Here is a 23779-nt window from a genome sequence, read left to right on the forward strand (position 1 = left end):
GAAAGAGTGGTGTGATGGTGTTATTTGTAGTAGCAACTAGAAACAGAGAAGCAGGCTTTTATGAAATTCCTGTCAGGATGAACCCTGAAAAAACACCAGTTTGGTGGTAGAAATTTGCCTTTACCCCCAAGCAGTGAATGGTATTTGGTAGATAATAAAGTAGGAGAAATCCATTGGATAAAAGTGTGTCTCTAAAAGAAGAGAATGAAAAGGGAGAAAGCTGAAAATTATCAACAGATTTTATCATGCTCCAAGCACACCCCATACTTTTTCTCATTTAGAAGCAGCTTGATAAGTATTGCAAAGCAATTTAATACTGCAGTGTCTTGTAATTTTACAATTCTGTTTTGTTATTGCTTTCCTCCCCTTTTGAAATTCCAGGATTGCTAGGCAACTCCATGTCTTGGAAACAGTAATGTATGCGTAACTCTATCAGTAAAAGAAATTCTTTTTTACTGGAAAAAAAAAGCCATTTAAAAAGAAGTTACATCTCCTGAAGTGGTGTTTGGCATTCTTTCTAAGTGACACATTCTAAAGAAATTTCATACTAAATACTTTGTAAATGCTAATCTGGATGAATTTTAATTTTTACAGTTACCTTTTCAAAAATAATTTAATAGGCATAACCTTTACTTCTAAAGGCATTGCTGAATCAATGTAAGAGAAATGTCATCCCTAAATGTTTTTCTTCCATATGGTTAATGAAAATCTGTCTTGTGAATACTGCAATTATGTTTTCTAAGCCTTGGATTAATAACAGAATAAAAAAAGATAAAGTAACATTAGGTTTGGGGTTTTTTTAATTAAGACCAGTAACATCGATGTTTGAGACACAGAGCCTTAAGCTTAGCAAATGGTATCTGGAATATAAATTTTTCAGGTTTGACTTTAGCCCAGGGACAAAGCTAACCCTGAAAGTATTTTCTTTAAACATATGCAAGGTCCAGACAGTTCAGTATATCCGTGTGTTCCAGGTACCACCATAATAGTCCTTAGGACACACAAATGCAAGTACAGACTCTATACAGTGTAGTGAAGGGCAGGCATGAGTATTCTCTCACCATGATGCATCCATTTCCATAACTGATTTTGGAACTCTTCCTTAGCCTTCGTTAAACAGGCAAATTTGGGGGGCTTTTAGAATTCATATGCATACTGGCAGTGCCCTCACTTCTGGAGTCGAATCTGGGGCATAAACATGAGTGTTACCAAGCACACACAGTGTTCTGCATTCTGTGTGGGCTCCATCTGTGAAAAACTGCACTAGAATTGATGCCAAGAGTGGGGACTCTGGTTAAAGGGTGAGTTCTGGTGTGCTCACTAAAGGGAGCTTAAACTACATTAAAATGCATCTGTCCTTTTCCATCCTTCCCCTGTTTGTTATGTACTTAAAATTCTGAGGGGGTGTATAGGAAAGTGGTGAACAGTAACAACAAGAAACCCAAACAAGAGGAAATTTAATGCTGAATACAAGAAATATCTGGTAGCATCTCCACTAATTCCTGCCAGCCAGCTCTTAGCCAGGCGTGTGCATGAAGTGCTTGGCAATGGCACCTGAAGGCACACTGTCCTGCTGGGTTTCACCTCCAGCTCTGCATTGTGTGCACATAAAGGGCCAGGAAGGACAGCTGTCAGCAGGGAATGGGTATATTTTGCCACTGTGATGCACATGGAATCCAATTTTCCATTATTTTGGTTTTATCCTCAGTTGCAGCAAAGAGATAATACTGCATAGTCTGCCTTTTCTGTTTATTCCATGCATGTGGCAGAACAGGAACTTCACTCTCTCTATGTACTTGGCCTCATAAACTGAGAGCCTAGGCTAGGAGATGCTACTGTGATAAAAATGTATTACAGGTTGATTAATTTCCTTCTGCTATATTTTTCTTGCCTGAACATTGCAGCATGCACCTCAGAATTAGTTTACAAATATTTCAACCTCTGGTTTCACCAGAGGATCAGACCTGCTAAGAGTAACTAGAGTCTTCTTGTCAGATAAACAAAAGGATTGCAGCAATAACTGCTGTCAGTGTTTTTCTTATTTAAACAAATAAAGCTGACAAATGCTGAAGTTCTGTGCAGCTTTGTTATGTTTAGTACATGGAGAGCAATTATTCATCAGCTGCCAGCATTAGTCTATCTGCAGCTAAACCAGCCAACAGTGCAGAAAGCTCATTAGCATATCAGTACCACAGTCATAATTTTACATTCTGTAAGGCTGTACTGTATAACAAAAGATGATGGTTATAATTTGCACAATAATTTAAAGGGTTGGACTTGCAGTGCTTATTAGAGTTATACAAGTCATAGGTAAAATGTTGCTCTTGTTTATTATGTGCCTGTTTTTATTTGCATGGATTTTTCATCCTTTGTAATTTTCTATGAACAATTTTCTTGAAATGCAAAGGGTAGGTTAGTACATTTGTTGAATTATAGTGATGATAAATGAAGAATATATGCTTCTGTTCCCAATAGGTTTGCTTTCTGTACTTGTTTCTAAGCCAAATGAAAATAGGTGTCCTTTCTCCATAGACAAAACATAACTTTCTCCAAAGACCAAATGTTCTCCAGAGATCCCTTCCAACTGCAACAATTATGTGATTCTGCTCTTTTGGATGCATTTATTTAGTCTACTGGCAAATTGGGAGACCTTTAAAAGGACCTGAATTTCTACCTGTCCCATTCTCAAAATGCTGAATCACCAGCTTCTCAAAATCATGTGCTGTTTGTTTGCCTGATTCAAGCCACATTAAATGTCACTTCAGAAAATACAAGTTGATATATGGATTAATTTAATAACGTGTCAATGAAAGGAAAAGGTGTGGGCTGGAGAATATTCTACCTTAATAAATCTGAAGCTGTAACTCCCTGTATTCACTGATGGCTGCTCAGAATTTTACAGTACCAGTGAGCCTAGAAATGGCTTCTGCTTCTCAGAAGTTGGTATCAGTAAAGGATGTGTCATTGTTAGCATGAATGCACCAGGAAGCTGTATGATCTGCAGTTCTTATTGCCTTGTTTCTGTTTGCTGCTTCCAAGAACTTCTGGAGCAGCTCAGAAATTAAAGACTTCAGAAGACAGTGTTCCAGAGCCAGGTGAGTGAAGGACAGCACTGTCAGCAAAGCTGTAGTTCATGGCTGGTGCCAGGGAGTATAACTGGGATGGGAGGATAACTAGAGCTTTGATGCTTTGCAGCTTTGGTTGAGCTCATTCAGGGACTGGACACAGCTCAATTTGCCAGAGCTAAGTGCGAGAGGTGTGTCAATGTCCTGTGGTGTGGTGGGATGCCAGAACTCCAGCCAGTTAAGAGCTGCTGTGCCAGGTCACCAGGATCCAGGTGCTCTCTAATGGAACTTACTGTAGCTGCTCTTTAACCTGTAAAGATCACTCTACAAAATGGTTGTATGACTGAGGATCCACTGATTCATCACTGTTGGAGCAGGTTGGATATTTAAATTGAGATGGTGCATTTTCATCATGCGTTTTGCAGTCATTGTGTCAGCAAGGAGAAGAGTTTCTGACAGAACTGCTGATGTCAGTGTGCTGCATTTATTTCATAATGGCTTGTTTTCACCGTGGCAGAAAATAAAGGGATGTTTTGTAAATGGTTTTGTTGAAAACTGCATTAACTTACTTTTTTAAAAAAACAAACAAATGCAACTGAAATTCAAATTAAAACAACCAGGAAACCTCTGTTTGTTTATTACAGAGTGAGTAAAGATTTGAGTGACTAATATGATTATTGAGACAACTTGGGAAGCTACCACAGGTTTGTCCATGTCTTTAGGTGTCATGGTGGAACCAGGCAGGCTAACAAGGTAAATGAAAAGAGGTGAAAATCCCCTTTGCCTGCTATTGAAAAAGTAGTAAAAAATTGTATTGCTTTATAGTATTTCAAGCTTGTCTGGCCTCCCTGTCCCCCTGCTATGAATACCCCCAGTGGGTCTCATGTCTCCTGTTTACCAAAGGAACACGTTGACTTCTTAATGCCTTTCAGAAGTGAAATATCCAGCTGTTAATGATGCCTGAGATTAAGAGGAAGCCAATTTTTATGGAGTTTGGGTATAGAAATTTCTTGCTGCTTTTTAAATTCACAAGCATGAAATATTTTAAGATTGAATTTTCATTCATTTCCAGTGAAGGGGAAATAAGTATCTTGGGACTGCACAGGAAGAGAAAGAAGAAAGTAGTAGGCATAATAAATGTTTTCTATTTTCAAGTTGTTTTTTCTGACTAGCTCTTTCAAATGACTGCTAATGCCTTCTAACCCAGATTGGGATTATATTGCCTCTCCCCAGGGTTGTCATGCAAATCTAGTTGCAGATATGGCAAACACCCCAAGTTTAAAAGGTGTCAGGTTTACAAGGCTTCTTGAGGTCTTGTATTTAACTTCAAGCTTTGTCTGAAGCAAATGCTTCTGGTCTGAAGGGCAATACTGCTAAATTTCACGTGTGCCCAGGAGGTTATGAAAGTGGTAGCAGGCTAAGAAAAGCACAGGGCTTTTCCCATCTCGCTGCTTCTGGTTAGCCTTGACTATTCCCTTAGATCCTTTTCTCATCTCTTGTATGTGTGACTGATTCCTACCTCAGGAAAAGAGGCATGCATTTGTTTCGATAAACAACAAACAGATTTGCAGTAGACAGCAATAACATTGCACTGCAGAAGAATTTAGCAAGGTTATACTTTGGGAAACCATACAAAATAAGCAAGGTATCTGATCTTATAAACACTCCTGCTTGTGAAAGTTAAGAAAAGCAAGACTTACTTTTGCAGCTCATTCACTTGCTTCCCAGGAGGACAGGGTGACAAAAGGACCATCTCCATTTGTGAGCTATGAAGTTTAGTCCCCTCCCCTTCTTTTTTCCTCCTTCCAGACTGGTATGGCTAGAGCTGAGCTTTCTCTGTGCCACAGTGTAAGGTGTGGCTTTTCTCTCCCGTATGAGGAAATTTTATTGTATATTTTATTATAAAATTCCAGGTAACCATTCTGGGTGAAAATACCACAAGAGACAAGGTTTGTGAGGGAGGTGGCAAAGACCACAGTGGATGGGCAGTTCTCCTAACTCAATGCATTATGACTTACTCAGCTTTTAGAATTTAATTAGTGGTGATATATTAGCATCAAAGCAATTAAAGCATTGCCTTGATTAAAAATGGAATTGTTTAATTACAAGAACAGGTTTAGCTACCCTTAGCTTTATGCCCAAGTAAGATAGTCTGTAGCAGCTAATTTTCTGTATCTTTCTTCCTCCAGGACTGAAAGTTCGAGAGGTGTTCATCAATGTGACGAGGCAGCAGGTGGAAGATTTCCACGGGCCAGAAGATTACTGGTGTCAGTGTGTTGCATGGAGCCATCTAGGGACCTCAAAGAGTAGGAAGGCGTCTGTCCGCATTGCTTGTGAGTAGAGCAAACGTTCTGCTGCCCTAGGTTTTGTAAGATGTGGAAACATTCTGGTTTTTAGGGTTAAATATAAATGCACCCTGGTAAGGTACTGCTGTCTTTGCAAGGCCTCCCTTGCAGAAAATGTCAGGTTTTCTTGCAGAGCTTACTTTATATTTTCATGTGGATTGATTTAATTTGTATTGAAACTCAGAAAGTCTGTTTCTGAGATTCTGGATGGCACATGCAGGGTCACAATAGTGCAGTGTAATGGAAAAAGTTAATGCAGATTGGAAATCCCCTGAAAAGTGTCCTTTTGCTCCATGTTGATCACAGGAGTCTAAAAAAAATGTGAAGAACCATTTAACAATGTCTCTTCAATACTTTGTATTTAAAAAATTGCAACAATGCAGTAGAAGCTTCTGTAGAATTAGTATTTTAAATCTGTTTTTTGATACTGAAGTGCATCATTGGTCATTAGGTATCATAAGCTGTGGGGAAAATGAAATAGAAGTAGGAAAAAGGGAGTAATTCCAATCAGTAGAGGGGAAAAAAAATAAAATCTTTCCTCCTTTCACTGAGGAAATGAGATATAAAGATCCTAAACAAAGACTGCTACAGAAATTTACTCGTTTCTCTATGGGACTAAGCATAAATTGTTGAGAAAAAATAATTTTTAAATGCTGTTCGTATAGACATTTCTAAGAGCCACTGTTGAAGATGATAAAATAATGCATGAGCAAGGTAGGTAGTCTTCCACTTTACTAACTGCACAGTTGATGTCAAATCCATATCAGCTGGTTGAATCTGTCATTCAGACAAGTTAAAGTGGCTTAGGAAAAATTTCCTTCTGGTAACAAGGTGAAAGTGTTATACTTGCATATCATCTTTGGACTGAAAAATGGAACAGCAGCTTCTCAAATTCAGCCCATATATTGCATGTGCTGTAATGAAGTTAGAAGCTCAGCATGTGCTTCCCAAGTTGGAGAACACCACACAGAGGAAGAAAGGGCAATCCTCTCCATCAGCTGCTGGCTGGTAGATTATTCCATCTCACTGCCATTGTGACCAAAGGTTGCTAGAGGGCGGTGGGAATGGATTTTAGGCTGGTGTGTGTTGCCAGGTGCTAACATCTGCTTTTTCATGTGCCTTCTTCAAAACCTCCTGCTGAGACTTTGCAGCCAGTTGCATGACCTGTAGAGCCATATGGTGTGATGTCCAGTATTGAGAAATGGGACCCTACATGGCTGCACTGTGCTGCTAAGCTACTTGTGAATGATGCTATATGCCTGCTGCATAATGGGGTCAGAAAGTCATTCCACTGTTCAGAATCATGAATTATTCAGTTAAAATGTATCTCTAAGTCACACCGAACAGGGACAGTGTTTTTTTTACCAGTGGTAATTTTGAAAACAGCCATGTGATTATGGCAGTTGTTGTCACTACTTGCTTCTGGAGCTTAGTTATTTCCTATCTTAACCAAGGTCTAGTCTTGTAGGCTGGCAAATACTAAGATTTAAACAACTTTGTATATTAATTAAGAGTTATGGGGGAGAGGGGATTATTTGTTTTACTTTATTTTGTCATGAAATATTCATGCCAGAATTTTTTAATGCAGTGGGGAGCAGAGGACAACTATTGTCCTCAGATAGGAAGTGTACAGTTTATTTCTGTTCCTCATAGCTGACATAGGATGCTTCTTGGGAGGAGATGAGGGACAGGAGGAATGGGTTGGAGAGGTTCAAGCAAAAAAACTCTGAATGGTAACTTTGTCAAGTAGTGTTCTGGAAAATCTTGATAAATCTTTTTCTATAAGATAATGCTCATTTGAGATAAGTAATTGACCTGGTTAAGCCATGACAGTAATAGGACAACTCCTTGATTTTATAAATGATAGATTATTTCTTTTGTTGGCTGATTTAGTTTGAATGTGTAAATGTGTAAATTCAGTTTTTTATTTTGCTGCATTAACTGTCATAACACTGAATGAGCTAATAATTCCCCTGTAGTGCTAAGCTGCAAAGTACTATTATTCTGAATTGAATTTTTATTGACTTTTCTCTGCACTGTGATTTCCCAGCCACACAATATGGCAATATGAGTAAAAATCAGAATGAGCAGATGCAGGTGGAACTGTGTATTGGGACTTTTAAACCCATCACTGTGGCTCCAGTTCCGCAGCAAACCACACCCCCAGCTGCCATCTGTAACTGCAGACACCACATGAACCCAGCAGGGAACGCACTTCACTGCTGCTCTGCGTAGTGCCCCGAGCGTGGCTCAGCACTTTGCCTCACAACTGGGCTACTTTGACTTGAAGCCGTGGGGACTTTTTAATACAAGAACAGCAATTCTGGAGGGCAGAGATGACAGGACTTCTTAGTCCAGACAGAAAAAATGAAGAGCTGCCAACAGCTGCCTATGAACCATCCAACCTGAGTTTCCAGGGCTCACCATTTTGTGCACCTGTATCACCCTCTTGCTGGTGAACAACCTGGCTGCTTAATTATGGGCATGGATTTCTGGCTTAGGGAATAGGCTGTAGGGGACTAGAGATGAGACTCTGTAGGTCCAGCTTGTGACAACACACAGCACCCATAACTTTTCCACAGCACCTGACTGTGGGATGCATAGTGTGGTGGTGTTGTTTGCACTTAAAGCCTAGAGAGTGTGAATTGTGCTTCAGGTCCAAAGCATTTCAGCACTTACATTTCTGTGAAAAGCAGGTAAGAAGCTCTTTATGATAGTGTGGAATGCAGACAAAATTAGAAATGGATCTTATTCCATTTTTCATCCTGATAAAGGCATTTGTAGTCACAACTGCAGCCTTACCGTTAATGAATGAGTTTTTAAATAGGGTATTGGAAAAGAGATTGGTTATCTGTGTGAAAAAAATCAACTTCAAAGAAATGACAGAAAGGAGAATATATGCACTGTGTGCATCCTGACTGGCTTGCAAAAATAAGTCTTAATGTATTTTATGAAATATATTAAAGTGTAACTGATTCAGAGCGTCTGCTGATCAGGGATTGTATTTCATGAAGTGTAAGCAACAGAGAGAATTAAATCAGTAAATCCACACTGTGGAATTTGAGACACTGAAGGCAATGCATATGTCTAAAGGATTCTGTGAAACATCCTAGCTTTCAAAGCATGTTGTAAGTGATGTTCTCTCCATTTTGCTTTCATTCCCCAGCAAGCAAAGCTCAGTACTCACAGGCAGCCCTGGGTTAGGTCCAGGTTAGTGGGTCCAGGTTTCCTTTGTGGCTGTTCTCAGGTACCCAGACACTTGTACATAGAAGTGTTGCATCCACATCACTGTGTCTCTCAGACAATATGCCCTGTTTCTTAACCTAAATTATTAGCTGGGCCATGGTGTCTGAAATGAAACAGTCTTCTAATAAGCCAGTTTATAATGTATGGAATTGCTCTCAATCCTTTCCTTTCTTTCCCTGCAGCTCATGGTATGTAGGCAATCTAAACAAACCATGTAGCTTAGAACACTTTGTAGAATACCCTGGCATTCCTCTGACATAGAATGTACTAGGAAAATTACTCGACCAGTCTTGGATTCCTTCAGTTGGTTCCAACAGAACCCTAACCATGCCTCCTGTTGTTCTTGCTGTGAATTCTCCCATATTGGACAGGCAACTGGGACCACAGAGCTTGTGGGTTCTAAAATTGATTGTGGTGTCACACAGATCGTTTCTTAAAGGTGGACAAATGGAAACACAAGTAGAGATGTCAGGATCCCTGCCTCTCATCTGGGGAAGAATTAATAGCTCTCAGTCCTTCATTGCTTTATGCTCACACTGATGAGTCTGGCAAAGCAGCACTGGTGCTCACTTCTACAAGGTGTTGTTTGGGCAGGAATGGCTTTTGGAGGAGTAATGAATTATTGCATTAAACTCTGCAGATTTACGGAAAAACTTTGAGCAAGACCCACAAGGGAAGGAGGTTCCTATCGAGGGGATGATCGTTCTCCACTGTCGGCCACCTGAGGGAGTCCCTGCAGCCGAGGTGAGGCTTTGAGCAGTGTCAGTGCTGGTGGCTGTTTCCTCCTGGGCTACTGAGCAGGGTGGACAGAAGCAAAAAGCAAACTGCTATGTGGTTTTCAAGGTCTAGTGTTGGTTACAGTGTTCTTCTCTCACAGACTTCTTTAAATATGTTTTATTATTGTTGTTGTCATTATTATTGTAATTATTATTCTTATTATAATTCTTATTATTATGTAATTTTTTTTGAAGTATGGCCTTTTAATCAGAATTCAGGAATGTTTGCTGGAAAAAAATCCCAGTTTTCTGAGTTTTCAAGTTGTATGCTTACATTTTAGAATCATTTGAACTACACTGCTTTACACTCAACAATTAAACACAATATCTGTCTTTTCTGAACTTAGAAATTATATCCAGTGTAAAAATGAAGTTTTAATTGCTTTCTAGGGATAAAAATGGTAGAGTTCTCCATAAACCCTGATTTACTGATGTTGACTGTAAAATTGTTATTGCTGTTAATAAAGCCTGTAAATCTGAACAGGTCATATTTGCTTTGGACAATAAAATTTCACATAAAGGCTCAGGATGCAAGGCTAATTCTCTGCTCATCAAGGTGAACAGTCTACTGGAAATAATTTGGTGTCTTTAGAACCTGGGTACCAGATTCAAATAACTAATGGCTCTGGTCTGTGAAAGTAAGCTTGGGGTTATAAACATTCTTCTTGGGTCTTTTCAAGTTAAAGATGGCTTGCCCTGATAAATGTGGATGAGAAATAACTGTGGTCGCCATTAAGTCTTGCTCAAGAATTGTTATGTGGGTACTGAGAAGTGTAGAAGGTTTCAAAACCCAGTGCTGGCAGGAAATGTACAGTTCTGATCCAAGAATTTGTTTCATTAGAGTTTGGATGAAGCCCTAGATTCAACATAATGCTAGAAATAGCTATGGACAAAGAAGCTCATCTTCTGGTTTATTAGATGCAAAATAGATGCTAATTGTGGCACTGCTGATTTTTGTTTGTTTTCTTAATCCTTACTCTGAATGGAGCTGGAAATGCAAACTGAAAACAGAACACATAGGAGACTTGAGCACCTTTTTTTGTTACCAAGCCAACATCTGTCTGAACCTCTTGGAAGACTGTGATTATTTCACCAAGCACTGAAGTTCAGGAACATTTTCCCAAAGAGCACACATTTCCTGTGCTTGCCATAGTCACAAGTTATCTAGTGATTTATTTCTGACAATGGCTATGAGTGACTGATCAGGTACCTCTAATCATGTAATGCAGCTCCATGCAAGGCAGACACTTTACAACTGGAATGAAATTTAAGTTCAGTTCAATTATTTATGTGAGCCTGCCCCATTATCAAGAATATAAATCTTCATCTCTGGAATTGTTTTTCTACAGCTTAGAGGTGCTGAAGTTTTCTTAGATTCAAGGATAGAAGCATTAAAAGTAAATGTTCTTGATCTACACCATAGTTTAATCTGAAAAATCCTGTCATTAGTTCTATAACAAGTGGAAAGCAGGGGTATTTTTTGTGATGGCTGCCATCATAGGTTCTTTGGAATTGCCAGGAGGCAGAGCCTTTATTTCCCACTATTTCTTTCCACATTTCTAGTCACTCCTCATATATTTTCACCTAAGTGATTTTAGCCCCTGCTAATGTTTCTGTGTTTCAAATTGAGCGAGTGGATGTCAGCAGTTCTTGGTAGGCAGAGGTACTTGTTACTTGATTTATTAGCATTGCTCAGGCTCATTTATGCCATTATTTGCCACCAGTGGCAACCCCTGTCTGTGCTTTTGTGCAGCACTAGGGGTCTACATCTGAGAGTTCCTGACCTATCAGCACAGTCAGAATCTTTGCCCATGGTGCTTCTACTAATCCTTTTGTTTGTTTGTTTCCTTTTGGGGTGGGACAGCAGGGATGACAAAGAGATCATGCAGTGATCAAGACAAAACCTCACAGAGAGGTTATCTAGAGAGAATTCCTCTAGATCAAGTTTAGTTTTGTTGGGGGAAATCTCTGTTTCTACCATCTATTCTGGTATGAGTCAGGCTTCCATATCTCATCACCAGTAGCAATGAAAATACCCAGATTGTTTGCTTATTGCGTTAGTTTTCACATATAAAATGTATAAAAGGAGTTAGGAGAATATGGATTAAAGGTTTGGATCCAAAGTTTAAGTGTATCTAAACTGTATATGGCTTAAAACTTGGCTTGTAGAAATTAATTTACAAATAATGGAAGCTCACGTGAAATGCTCTGTGTGCTCATGCAGTTCAGTTTTAGTACACAGTCTTAAAGCAGAATGACACAAGTGAAAGCAAACCATCGAGGAGGACTGCAAATAAAGAACAGCAGTGTTCTAACTTGACTTCAGTGTTACACAGGAGTGAATCAGGAGCACCAAATCCTGCTGAGTCAAGCACTGATTTTAATGCTGCTTTGAAATGCACTGTACTGCTTTGATTCATTTAGCAGCAAGTTTCAGTTGGTTTTGTCAACTAGGTCTCAAGTAAAAGACATAAAGAAGCATCTCTAAATCTGCATTCCTTTTCCAATAATTTGATTTCACTCTTTATGTAGCTGGTTAATAGCTAGTCTACCTTACCAGTAGCCTCCCTTCACACATAAACTTCTCTAACTAGAAAGAAACCTTTCCTGCCGCTCCAAGAAATACAGGGCTGGTGCAGAGCAGCCTGGCTGAGGCACGACCTGCCTGTGCAGTCCTGATGGCACCTTGGGGTAGCTCACAGCCATGTGCCAGGTTCTGGGAACTCAGGCAGCCCAGCAATGCAACTCCAGAGTGTATCAGACATATCTGCATGCTCTTGTCCTAGTGGGCAGCAGCCCCATGTATGACTATCCTCAGCTGCTTTTAACAATTCATTGTTATTGAGGTAAATTGCTTCTCACACTTGGGGTTTTTTCCCAGTGCTGTGTTTTCTCTGGGTGTTTTGCACTTGTTTATTATTGTTCTGTAAGTTTATTACTTTGCATTATTCCTGGCAAGTCACAGCAGTTATTCATGGTGCACTCTTTTGTCTCACACTACAAAAGTATGACACTGTTTTTAGCTGACTTTTAGAGCATCTCCTTAACCTACAGCCTTGCATAAAATATGCTTTGCCTTCAGCTTTAGCCAAGACTCTTAACTCCTGTGTGTGATTTATAAATGGCTACACTTCAGCCTTGAAAATGTGAAATGAAGACTGGCTGGGGGAAATGAGGCATAGCTTAGCCCTTTTTAAATGAGAGAATGTATTCCATAGTGCCTAGTGGAGCTCAGCAGTCTCTCTGCTTACTTCCCTGCCCCTGCTTCTCCAGTTCTCAGGCATTTTCTCTTCATCCCAATCCTGAAAAGGTTTCTCAAAGGGCAATGGTGCAGTCCACCTTGGGATCATGGGAGTAGCAATACACTGATGCATACATTATCTTCTCAGATGTTCTTAACTTTTATTCTCTCTTTAAGTAGTTCTTCTCTAGTCTTTATACTCTTCAGTTTCTTGAAATTCTTCTTTTTGGGGGTGGGCAGGAGGGAAGACATCAGAAATAGATCCCCCTTTTTGCTGCATTAGACAAGCTTGCTGCTCTATGTGTATGTGCTGAGTATTAGCATTTTCAGTCTTTGGTTCATTCTGTTTAATGCTTTCTCTTCCTTCCTCCTCCTGTGTTTAAATAATTCTTCCCTAAAGCACATACTCTTTGAGGTGCTTTTCCTTTTGGTCAGCCTCAGCGCAAAGCTGGCTTTCCCTGGGGCCCCCTGTGTGTAAAGCAGCATTTCCATGGTTCAGATTGCAGGGCTAGGAAACTACAGTGGGATTTTGCTGCTGCGGGGTCTAGTCTGATGATAGGAGGCTTTGATGTTACCACAGTATCTAAGGTTCCCTAAAGCTTTGCACGAAGGTTCACAAATATGTTTAAAGGAATTAACCACCTTTGGGTCCCTAAGCCCGCCAGGCCAGGTTCCCCAGCCCCATTTTACAAATCTCAACTTTGAATCACTAGCCAAACTGCAAAGCAAGTGAGATGCAAGCTGCGAGTTTCTAACTAGGTATTAAGCCCTCATCCTTGAGAAATACATACTGTACTGCTGTTGTGTGTGTATTGCAGTCCTGCCATTAACATGATCTAGTGCTGTTCATGCCTATTACCTTGGCTATATAAAGCATCTTTGGTAAGATTTCATATCCATAATGCTGGCAGGTTGGGAACCCTAATCATACCTTAGTGTTTTCCTGTGCTCTTGCCAAAGGATATTTTGCTCTCTATTAGTTTTAAGAACATACTGAGCACTGGAGTCATTGCCTCTCAGTGACACAATCATTTACTCTCAAAGTGAAGCAATGAAGAATGTAGACATCTTGATTCTGTCACTGTGTGCAGCTCTGTGCCAGCTTAGGTGTAGCATCTGGAATCAATGTGACTGATGGATCCTGGTGGTTTGAGACAGAGTCAGCAAACAGAATTAATTCCACCATCCTCTATAGTTCACTGATGGCCATTCCTTCTCACTGCCTTGTGCTTGATAGTTACAGTCTTGCATTCTGTGACTGTTGTCAAACCAGTCTTGAACTGTAACCTGAAAAATACTCGATCATCCATTTAATTCAGTTTAGGGTTATCTATTACGTTTGTTCTACCTTATTAGTGCTTCAGGGAGTAAAATATTAATTATTTTTGCTACAGGAGCAACAAAATGTTTGCTTCTGTAGCTAGTAATCTTTTTAGACAACTGTTTTTAAGATCCTTTCACTATTGTGGACAGGTGTTGTGGTTCTCTGTAGGCGTATTACTGCTGAATCTCCCACCAGTAACAAAAGGCCTTTACATTTCTCATAGCTTGTTTCAGTTTAATTCAGTAGCCTTGAAAATCAGGTTGTAAAATGTTCCTTTCCTAGGATAACGAGCTTCCATATTTTGTGCTGACATTAATCAGCAGAAGGAGATTCTGTTGCCTTCTTGAGACCTGGGTTTAATGTGAACTTAGTATATCTTAAATTTGAAGAAGGATGTGAAACACAATCCTGTAAAATGGAGCATCTCCTAAAACTGCAAGCAGTTGGCCTGTGGTGAATTTAACATATTCTATCATCGTTGCTAGTTACTCGAGATTTATAGTGTTCCTTAGAAATGTCAAGCCTTTTGTACTGAAGTGCCATATAAACCATGACATTAGTGATCAGTGTTTATAAACCTCAGGCTTTCACATAAATAAGAACAAAACAAATCTTTGGCTTACTAGGCTCTGCTCATCTTCACTTCAGGGCTGCAGTTCTCATGCTGCAGTTTTGTGCTGAATGTGCTAACAGCTCAGGGGAGCCAGCTCCCAATCAGAAATGCCTGATAGCAACAGGATTGAGGCTCATTGTGATGCATGAGGTGCAAATCTGAGCAGAAGTTGATCTTAAAATGTATTTTAAATCCTTTCTATTAGAAAGAACTACTCTGAGACTAAATCTCTGAATAGCTCATATTTGACCATTTGTAGCTTTCAGCTCTTTCTATACCTACTGTCTGATATTGGTTGTAGTTTTATTTTTTGGTAATAAAGGGCAGCTGTTGTGCTGAACTATTACTGATGAGAGTGAACTTGTGTTGAGTGTTCTGCTGAGGCTTGTGGAATACTCTAAAATAACTTTATCATTTAATATATGCATATATTTTAGTTTTAAACGTGGTTTATACAGTGCTGCTTTTTCAAATGTTTAACACAGATTTTGACATTTTTATGGACTGCTGTAGATGTTCCAGTGAATATCTGCATGAGTTCTGATGGTTTATTTACCACTATAGCTTTTAATGGAAATGCAAAATCATTTCTCTTCTGGGCAGTACATATTGCATTGCAAACACATCAACAAAATGTGAAACCCCCATAAAATTCAAAAGCTGCAAGTATTCCAAAAGTAAAGTCATTGCTGCCTGTTTTACACAGGCTTGTGTATTTATGGGGCTTGAACACATACTGTAAAATGTAATACGGCAGGATAATGGTATTGTAGTAAAACACTATGGCAAAAAGGCTTGGTGAATTATAGTCTTCAATGAATCTTGTGTCTAGTTACAGAAAACAGAGTATGATTACTAAATGCAAACAGCATGCATTTTATACAGTTAGTTATAGATCTTGGGTCTCATCTGGAATGTCAGTAACATGAGCTACAAGCACAAGGAATGCCTTCCATTTTATATCTCAGACTTTTCACTTTCAAGACTGGTCTCAGGTATGCACAATCTGTCTCAATGAATAGTTATCTACATGTAAGCTCTTCCTATGGACTGCATTTCCTTCTAAGCAACCACTGCAGCCAACATTGACATTTTTTAAATCATAAAGTTATGGAAAACTCTAAGAAATGTAATAGTTAACTTAGACATGACAAAATTAAATGACATTGCATTCGGAACAGCAAAATAAATTCCTTTGGCTTTGTGAAGGGATTATGCAAATTCTTAACTCTTGCTGTTAGAAATGAAAAGTAGGTTTCAACATTTCAGGACCCCTGACTGCTCCTCTGTAGGTTGCTGTACTGTCTCTAAGGCAGGCCCTTCCTCTGCAGGAGGGAATGTTTGTCTTCAGCCTGCTACTGACACATTAATCCACACTGTTAATGAGGAGTTTTGTTTCTGAAAAAGAAATTGGTCGTGTTCCAGATCCACATTTAATGGTAATTGCTGATGTCTCTGTCACCCTGAAATAGTCCATTATGATGGTTAGCAGGTCAGACTTCTAAGACGTAAAGGTATTTAAATGTTTAATAAGTTATTCTGAAGGGTTACACTTACAGCAGGGCATGAGTAACCATCTGCTCCTTTGGGTGACAGCCAGCTGACAAAGAGAAGATCTTAAAATTCTGGTTGCATGGGTATGTTTACCCTGTGGTATTGGTGCTTAGGAATTACACCTTTAAAATACTGACATCTCACGGGAAAAATCCTTTATTCCAGAAAGCATTACTTTAAAGACAGTTTATATAGATATCCCACATGGTCTCCTGGAAATATTAAGAATTGCACAAATATCTAACTTAGGAGTGTTTTCCATGTCGAAAAAATCAGTTTGGGCATGAAGTAGAGAATTATGAAGTACAGATATAGCACTTTGGAAGTTGTTACACACACAAATCCAAGAAACATTTCCAGAGTAAAGCCACATTGTGGGAATCCTGGAAGTGATCTTGAGTTTTCATAGACTTAATTGTCTGTCTTTGGGGAGTGGCTACAGCACCATGAGCAGACTGAGGAGCAATTATTCATTTAGTTGGGGAAAAGAGGTATTTCTTCCTAGAATGCTCTTACTCCTCCAATAATTCAAAGAAATTTAGATTTTTTAATTGGATGCAACACTGTATATACGATGATTACCAGGTGTGTGGACAGCGCAGGTTTGAACCCACTTAGAACATAAATTCTATTGGAGAGTTCTCACAGATTTTAGAAGCATCAAATTACCTTCCCTGTAATCTCCCTTGGTCAGTTCTCACCATACCAAATGACACACAACAACTTCTAAATGTTGATTCTACTGAAACAATGTGGCAGCTTACTCATAATTGCTCAATTATTCCAGTAATTTCTTTGCCATTTTTATTTGCTCTGTGTTTTAAAATTCTGCTGTTTCTCTCTGCTGCATACAAATGTGCCCTGTTCAGTTCAGATGTTTTAGCTGCTTTTAAGAGCAACTTCATCATTTTCATTTTTCAGCTTTCATATCCAGAAAAAATTGAGAAATGTGCAGTCACTGTGGGTATTACAACTTACTGGTCTGGACTGATGGTGTTCAGCCATGACAATCTTACTTAATAGTTTGTAGGGCCTCTATATTCTATAAAACATCTGCTCAATTAAAGCCTTTTTGTTTAAGCCTGCAATTGCTTCATAGAAACACGGACAACACAAAACCAATCAAGCTTTAGTTTATTTTACATGCTGTTTCATCTTTGATCAAATCTAGTACTCATCCCTGTGCTTCACCACCTGTCTTCAAGAGAAATGTCTGCTTCAGTGCTACCTTTTTTCCTAAAGTACTTCATCTTCAATGCCCAGAATATTTTATTTTTTTTTCTCTCAGCCTAGATCATGGATCAGGTCTTATAACAGCATTTGTAATACACAGAGTGCAGAGCCTGGAGTGCTGCTCTGGTAGAGGTTCACACAAAGAATAGGTTTCAAAGGCAAAAAAGCTTGTGATTATCCGTGCTTCTAAAATCCACTTTAGTGCTATTGCTCAATATGCAAAATAAAAAGCCATGGATTTCACAGTTGCTCTTTGTAAATGGGGAATAGAAAGGGCAAGATATGCACAGAACTGCTAGTCTTTTAAGTATGTTAGAGACATTCCAGTGGGTTTTAACTGAACACTTTTCAGGGCAACACAACCAAGTACTTACACGTACAACTTTGGTTAATGTTGAGTTGTTGTTTTTTTCCCCTTTTGTTTCATTACAGTCACATTTTTAAAAAAAAATACTATTGCTAAGCAATATACAATTCAACTGGATATATTTTGGATGCTCTTTTTTGCACATTGGCAACTCTGAAATACGATAGATCTGTTTGTCCTTGTTTCCACTGCAGATGCTGACTAGCAAACAAACCTCCCTGTTAAGCCATACATGGATGAGCCATCAAGGCCAGGCAGGTGTGCTGCACCAGTCCCATGTAGCTGCCTGTGGAATCTCCACAGATAATAGCGTTTGAAGACTTTGACTGTCTAACATTGTTTAAACGGTAGTGTTATAGTGACATAGGCAGATAAAACAATGCCTGTTGAGTATTTGAGTCAAGAGGAGTTTCTAGGTAGCTTCCTGTAGGGATGCCCGGAGCATTTTTCATGTGCTCAGTGTTGCTGCCCATTCATCAAGCTCATGATAAAAGGCCTGCCAATTTCTGTACCTTCCTACATAAAATACACTGCATTATGTTTGAGCAACCTCAGGGAGCCAGAGATTGTATAAGATCTGCAGAAAACTAACCTATTTATTGGGACTCTCTGCATGTTAGATCAATACTTGTTCTCATTCTGTAATGCAGCTGTCACCTAAATTCACTTTTTCACACCTGTGCTTAGGATGCAGCCTGTGTGACTGGATCAGTCATTCATCACTGGTACGTCTGTTGGCCAGAAGAAATAACAAGTGTTGTGGAAACTCTGCTTCTGACATGTTTTATCATTTTGTGAAAAAATAATTCAGCTCCAGATAAGCATGTTCTCTCATTCACCTTGGAATCTGAGCTTGGAGGCATTTAGCATGGTTTGAATTCATGTAGCTTACCAAGTTGCAGAGGAAAACTATCCCTTTAGCAAAAGCTGCTGCAGCTTTCCATTCCTATTTAGACCAGCCCCTAGAAAGAGGAGGAAGACTCACAGTGTCTGTTGCCTTCTGCCACCCTAAGATGCAGTTTGAGATCAGGCTCCTCTCTTCACTGTTGTGTTGCTGATTGAACATGTTAAATGTGTCACTTCATTTTTCACCTGTACTCCATTTCTTTACTTGTGCCAATTATTTGAAACAATGGCATTTGTCAGCTTTCTTCTTGTCTCCTTAGTGGTATCTCCAGGTACCCCTTCTGATTTTGTACATTTTGCAGTTACTTGAGGCATCTTACTTCCTGCACATATACCCTTTATTTGAAAAAAATCCTTGGATCTTCTTTTTGAAATGAGTATGTATGTTGGATTTCATGCAGGAAAGTGAACTGTGCAGTTTTCCTCTCATAGAAAAAAAATATTTTCCTTCTGGGATTTGACTTGTTCCAAGTAAATCAGTATACCCAGGAGCTATGCTGAGGTTGTGAAATAGAAATGCTGGAGCAAAACACTTCTGAATTAGATTGCTAAAATGAGGTGGGGGAAAAAAAGTGAAATAACTTTGTAGTTCCTCTGAATAGATAATTCCTTTTTATGAAGACATATGCTTTGGGGCATTTCTTTTTTGATGTACTGTTTTGCAGTGGCATATATTTTTCTGGTGCTGTTTTCAGAATTGTTCTTAATTTTGAATGCTTGAACATGAAAGGATAAGTCATGAGACTTTATCGTTATGTTTAGAATGACAAATAATAAAGGTAATTGTGTGAAAGAGGCCTACGAAGATCTGGAAACTTTGACTCTTTGACTGAACAAGATAGTTGTAGGCTCCAAATCAGACTGTGTTGGCAATTCTTGATCCTCTCATGTTAGCGTCCATTTTGTTAAATTGCACCTCACAGTCACAGCAAGAGCAGCTGCTTTGCTGCCAGCTGTGACCAGTGCTCTGATGGAGGGGGCAAGAGGGGAAAAGCAGTGTGTCCTTGGAGAAAAGTGGGTTTGTATCTACTACACTTCAATGCAGATTCAAATGTCTTCTGCTTGAAAGTGAGTATCATTCACCGTAACTCGGTCACAGTAAAGTCATTAATTTGTTTGCTGGAATGTGCTGAACAGGACAGAAGTTGCTATGATAAACAAGATGTAGAGACCACACAACCAACCCAAACTGATAACAACTAACTAGCTATTCTTGGGTGCAGTTTCCCAGGAAAACCAAGATAACATAATTTCCAATAATCTTATGTAAAAATATTTTTTTAAGTGTCAATTCTGCTTATAGTTACTTTCCAAATGTCCATGCATTGGAAGACAAAGATCTCACTGGGCTGGCACCATGAACACCCTTTCTTTCTAACACTCCCAGTTCACACGACTGAGAAACACAGTGTGCACTGCACATCTTTAAAATAAGCTCTGTGGATTGCTATCCCTTCTTGGATCCTGAGTGACTTAGGAAAATAAAAGCTTTAGATGAGTCTCCTCTGCTCACCCATATTGCTGAGCTTTATGGTCATGGGACCAGGATTTGAGTTTCAACTTGATCGTTTATTTCTGTTTACCATAAGATAATTGAAGTCAGTTATGTGCACTGTCCCCTGAGAAACGACTGTATAAGCCCACGTAATAACCTTTCAATTTATTAATTCTGATTCATTAATAATTTTTGCATGGAGGTAAAAAACAGTATTTCAATGTACGTTAGATACTTACTACTCCAAAAATAGGAATAAAGATAAACTTCTTTAGGGATCTAATTATACATCTTCAACAATCAGACAGAGTGCTATTAGCAAGGGCATATTCAGTAATGTATCTTTATAACAATGTTCTGAATTAGCATGTCTGAGTCAACTCCTTGCCCACTTTTAGCATTATAAATGGAGACACACATACAGGCTGTCACCTTTCCTGCTATACTAATTCAAAAGCTTATTTTAATTTCATTTTGACTCACCCCTGCCACGTTAGCCTTTATTCCCCTCCTCTGAATTTCTCGGCAGTATGAATTTTTGTCTGTGATCTTAAAGCATACAAACAGAAATGCTCAGGTGATTGTGACCTGGCCACAGCACAGAGTACAGGCTATGGTGGATGGAAGGCAGGAGGCAGTGTCCCCTCCCTTGGCTCCCCTCACTGTCGGAGGCCTATGGAGCAGCCTCCCCAGCTGCACACCACACCAACTGAAACAGCAAGAAAGAAAATGTACATTAGCGGCACCTGAGTTTTCAGATGATCCCTCTTGCAACAACTGACTGCATCTCTTCAAAGAGGAGATTGCTGTGCTGCTTTGCATGGTACAGCCAACAAAAGCCCAGGCTGATTTATGAGTCAGTGTGTCAGATTTATGTAATGAGATTATATATTCAATCTAATGAAGGGAAAATATGCTTACAGAACAGTACAGCAGTGCTGTGATTAAACGATTCTGTAGGAGTGTTCCCTCAGTGGATTCATTTAAAAAAATGCAGCAGGTACCAGTTGACCTGCTTCTTGTGTGTTGCTGGTGGTAGACTCCTAGCAAGGAAGATTAATGTTTTTTGATTGTGCTGATAAAATAACTGTGATCCTAAAGGTATGAATGATATGATATGAATGGTTTTTATCCAGCAAACAGGCCTTTGTTGTTTATTAATCTCCCACAATGGTTTATGCTGATGGAGGCTTCTTCTGCTTGTTTGAGTCTTAGTGTAGGAAGGAAAATAAAACTGTAACAAAGATATGCTGCCACCTTAATGCATCACTGTAATTGGAGCACCTGCCCTGCCTATAGTCATCCATTCTAACTATAACATAAGGAAGATTTCTGCATCTTAGACACTCTGGAATTTTTAGAAACAGGAGTTTCATGCTAGATCTGAAAGGAATTTAAAGAAATGTGTCTTGTTCTCTTCTGCTAAACATTAAACACTGAAAAACATAAACACTGAAAAAGCCATTTTCAATAAGGCTTTTAAAGATTGGGGAATATGAGACCTAAATCAATCATAAGGTAGAAATCACTTTTTCTAGCCAGAGGCCAGAGCTGATTAATATGGGGGAAATATTCAAAAAGGCTGAGGTTGGCCTAGAGATACAATGTCCCTCGGATTCCTCTAGAGTCAGTGGAGGAAGTGTCAGAAACCTGATAGACCTGCTGTCAGTCCTGATGTGGAGGGGAATCAATTGGAAACGTCCTATTAAAAGGAGCCTTTTTTTGTAGAAAAGAATTCAGCTTCAAACATGTTTTCTTCTCCAGTTAAAAAAAAAAAAAAAAAGAAAAAGAAAAAAAGAAGAAAAAAAAAGCTTTCAGCTAGAAATTAGTTATTCTGAATTTTAGCAGACCTCAGCCTTTTTCTTCCTTTTTTAATGCAAAGTCAGGTTCTAGAGGGGGGAATAGGGTATTGCCTAGTTCTATTGTAAATATAACTGTGTATTTTTGTTCTTAGGGAGCTAAGAGCTCAAGTAGAGATGCTTTCTGTATTATTTATGTTGAATTAATTAAGTACCTTCATGGGAAACAGCAAAAAAGTCATTGGAACCAACTTCAAGATAATGTTCACTGTTCTGCAGTTGTCATTACAGCAATGTAAGAAGATTTAAGATCCAAAGATGTGACAGCACGAGATCATTTTTAATGACTTTTTGTGAGCTTGGATAGCTTGGTTCTGTCAGGACAGAATTTCACATACAAACGTTATTCCTTTCTATTGAAAGTTGTGGGGAATTGTTTAATTAAAAGCACCCAAGAGATTGATATGTCAAATGGGTACTACTGCAAATAAGAATATTCTTTAGTCTTACAGAAGGTGTAACAGCCCTATAGCTTCCCTCTCAAACTTGGAAAAGGATGAGTAATGCTTAGCCAGAAGAATGTTATTTCCTTCCCTGGAGTTAGCTTTTCTCCTTGGATCACAGAGGTGATGTCTGTGTGAAGGCCCTCCCCCTTGCTGCCCTGCAAAAGCCCCTGTCTGATCAGAGTCAAAATGCAACATTTTATGTAGAAACTTGTGAAGTAATGAACTCTTAAACTACTAGACACGTTTGTAATTTCTTTGAACATTACTGTGTTTATCATTACACTGCGCATAAAGTGAGTTTAACTCTGTCTGTGACCATTGAATTTCTGTCACTTGATTTACACTAGTGCTGCTGGTCCATAATTCAAAATGCATTCCTAGTTTCTTTGCTGAAACCTCCTCTGGTAATTAGTATTAAAGTTAACTGCAGAAGGGAAGCTGAGTAGTAAATGGATTACTTGATTGTTCTTCATCTGACTCAGAGCAAAGGGCAATGTAATACACTTGGAAAGACTTTGTTAAGGGAAGAGTTCAGCCTTGCTGATGTAGGGAGGCTGTGCCCAGCCAGCTCTGGGCAAGGCAGCTGGGTGGAACTTCATTCCAGGTGTCTATTTTGATGTGCACTGCAGCATGCAGTGGTCCCAAAACTCTCTAAACTTCTGTGAAGAAGATCGTTTGAAAAATAAAAACTTTGAGACTTGAGAAGAAAATTAAAGCAAGCCAGCATTTTGACAGAACTTTGTAAGAATGCAGAAATAGACTGATGTGTCTTGAATGCCTGCTGCATGCTTTGATGGGGACATTGTTTCTCTTTATCATTTTTGGTTAACTGCAATTTGAGGAAGAGCATAGAGCTAAAATCTGTATGAAACCTATGACGTATTTCATACTTGGGTAATGCCTCTTTTGACAGATGTCTAAAATAATTACTTCATTTCATTCCATAGCCACTATGTAGGATACCAGTGCCACAGACCTAGGTTCTTTCCAAGGTATGTTCCCAGCTGGCTGCTGGGGTGCCGGGACACGAGAAGCCATGGATGTGTCAGTCACACACCTCCTGTCCCTAGCTAACCAAAATGACTGATGCTACTGGAAGGGCAACCTGCTTTCTGGCATGAAATCTAATTGGCTTTGATGGTCAGCTTTTGCAGATTTGTTTATAAACTGGAAAAATCTACAAATTGCAGACCATCTGCGCAGAGCAGTGTGCTAATGAATGCCTGCAGCTAGCAAATCCGTAAGCTCATTACCACAAAGTTCCAAGTCCTTCCACAAGTTCCTAAACGAGGTTATTCATCTGAACTGA

General features: G+C 39.2%; 1 protein-coding gene across 1 annotated transcript in view; it reads left to right on the top strand.

Moving 5' to 3' along the window:
* The window catches only part of UNC5D (unc-5 homolog D (C. elegans)), a 55980-nt gene that overhangs the window by 1079 nt on the left and 31122 nt on the right, over positions 1 to 23779 (top strand). Inside the window, exons 2-3 of the mRNA XM_009993247.1 lie at positions 5255 to 5398; positions 9297 to 9400. Of these exons, the coding sequence (XP_009991549.1) occupies positions 5255 to 5398; positions 9297 to 9400 (248 nt within the window). The remainder of the gene's footprint in view (positions 1 to 5254; positions 5399 to 9296; positions 9401 to 23779) is intronic.

This window comes from Chaetura pelagica, unplaced genomic scaffold, assembly GCF_000747805.2.
Source record: "Chaetura pelagica isolate M959 unplaced genomic scaffold, ChaPel_1.0 scaffold302, whole genome shotgun sequence".
NCBI lineage: Eukaryota > Metazoa > Chordata > Aves > Apodiformes > Apodidae > Chaetura > Chaetura pelagica.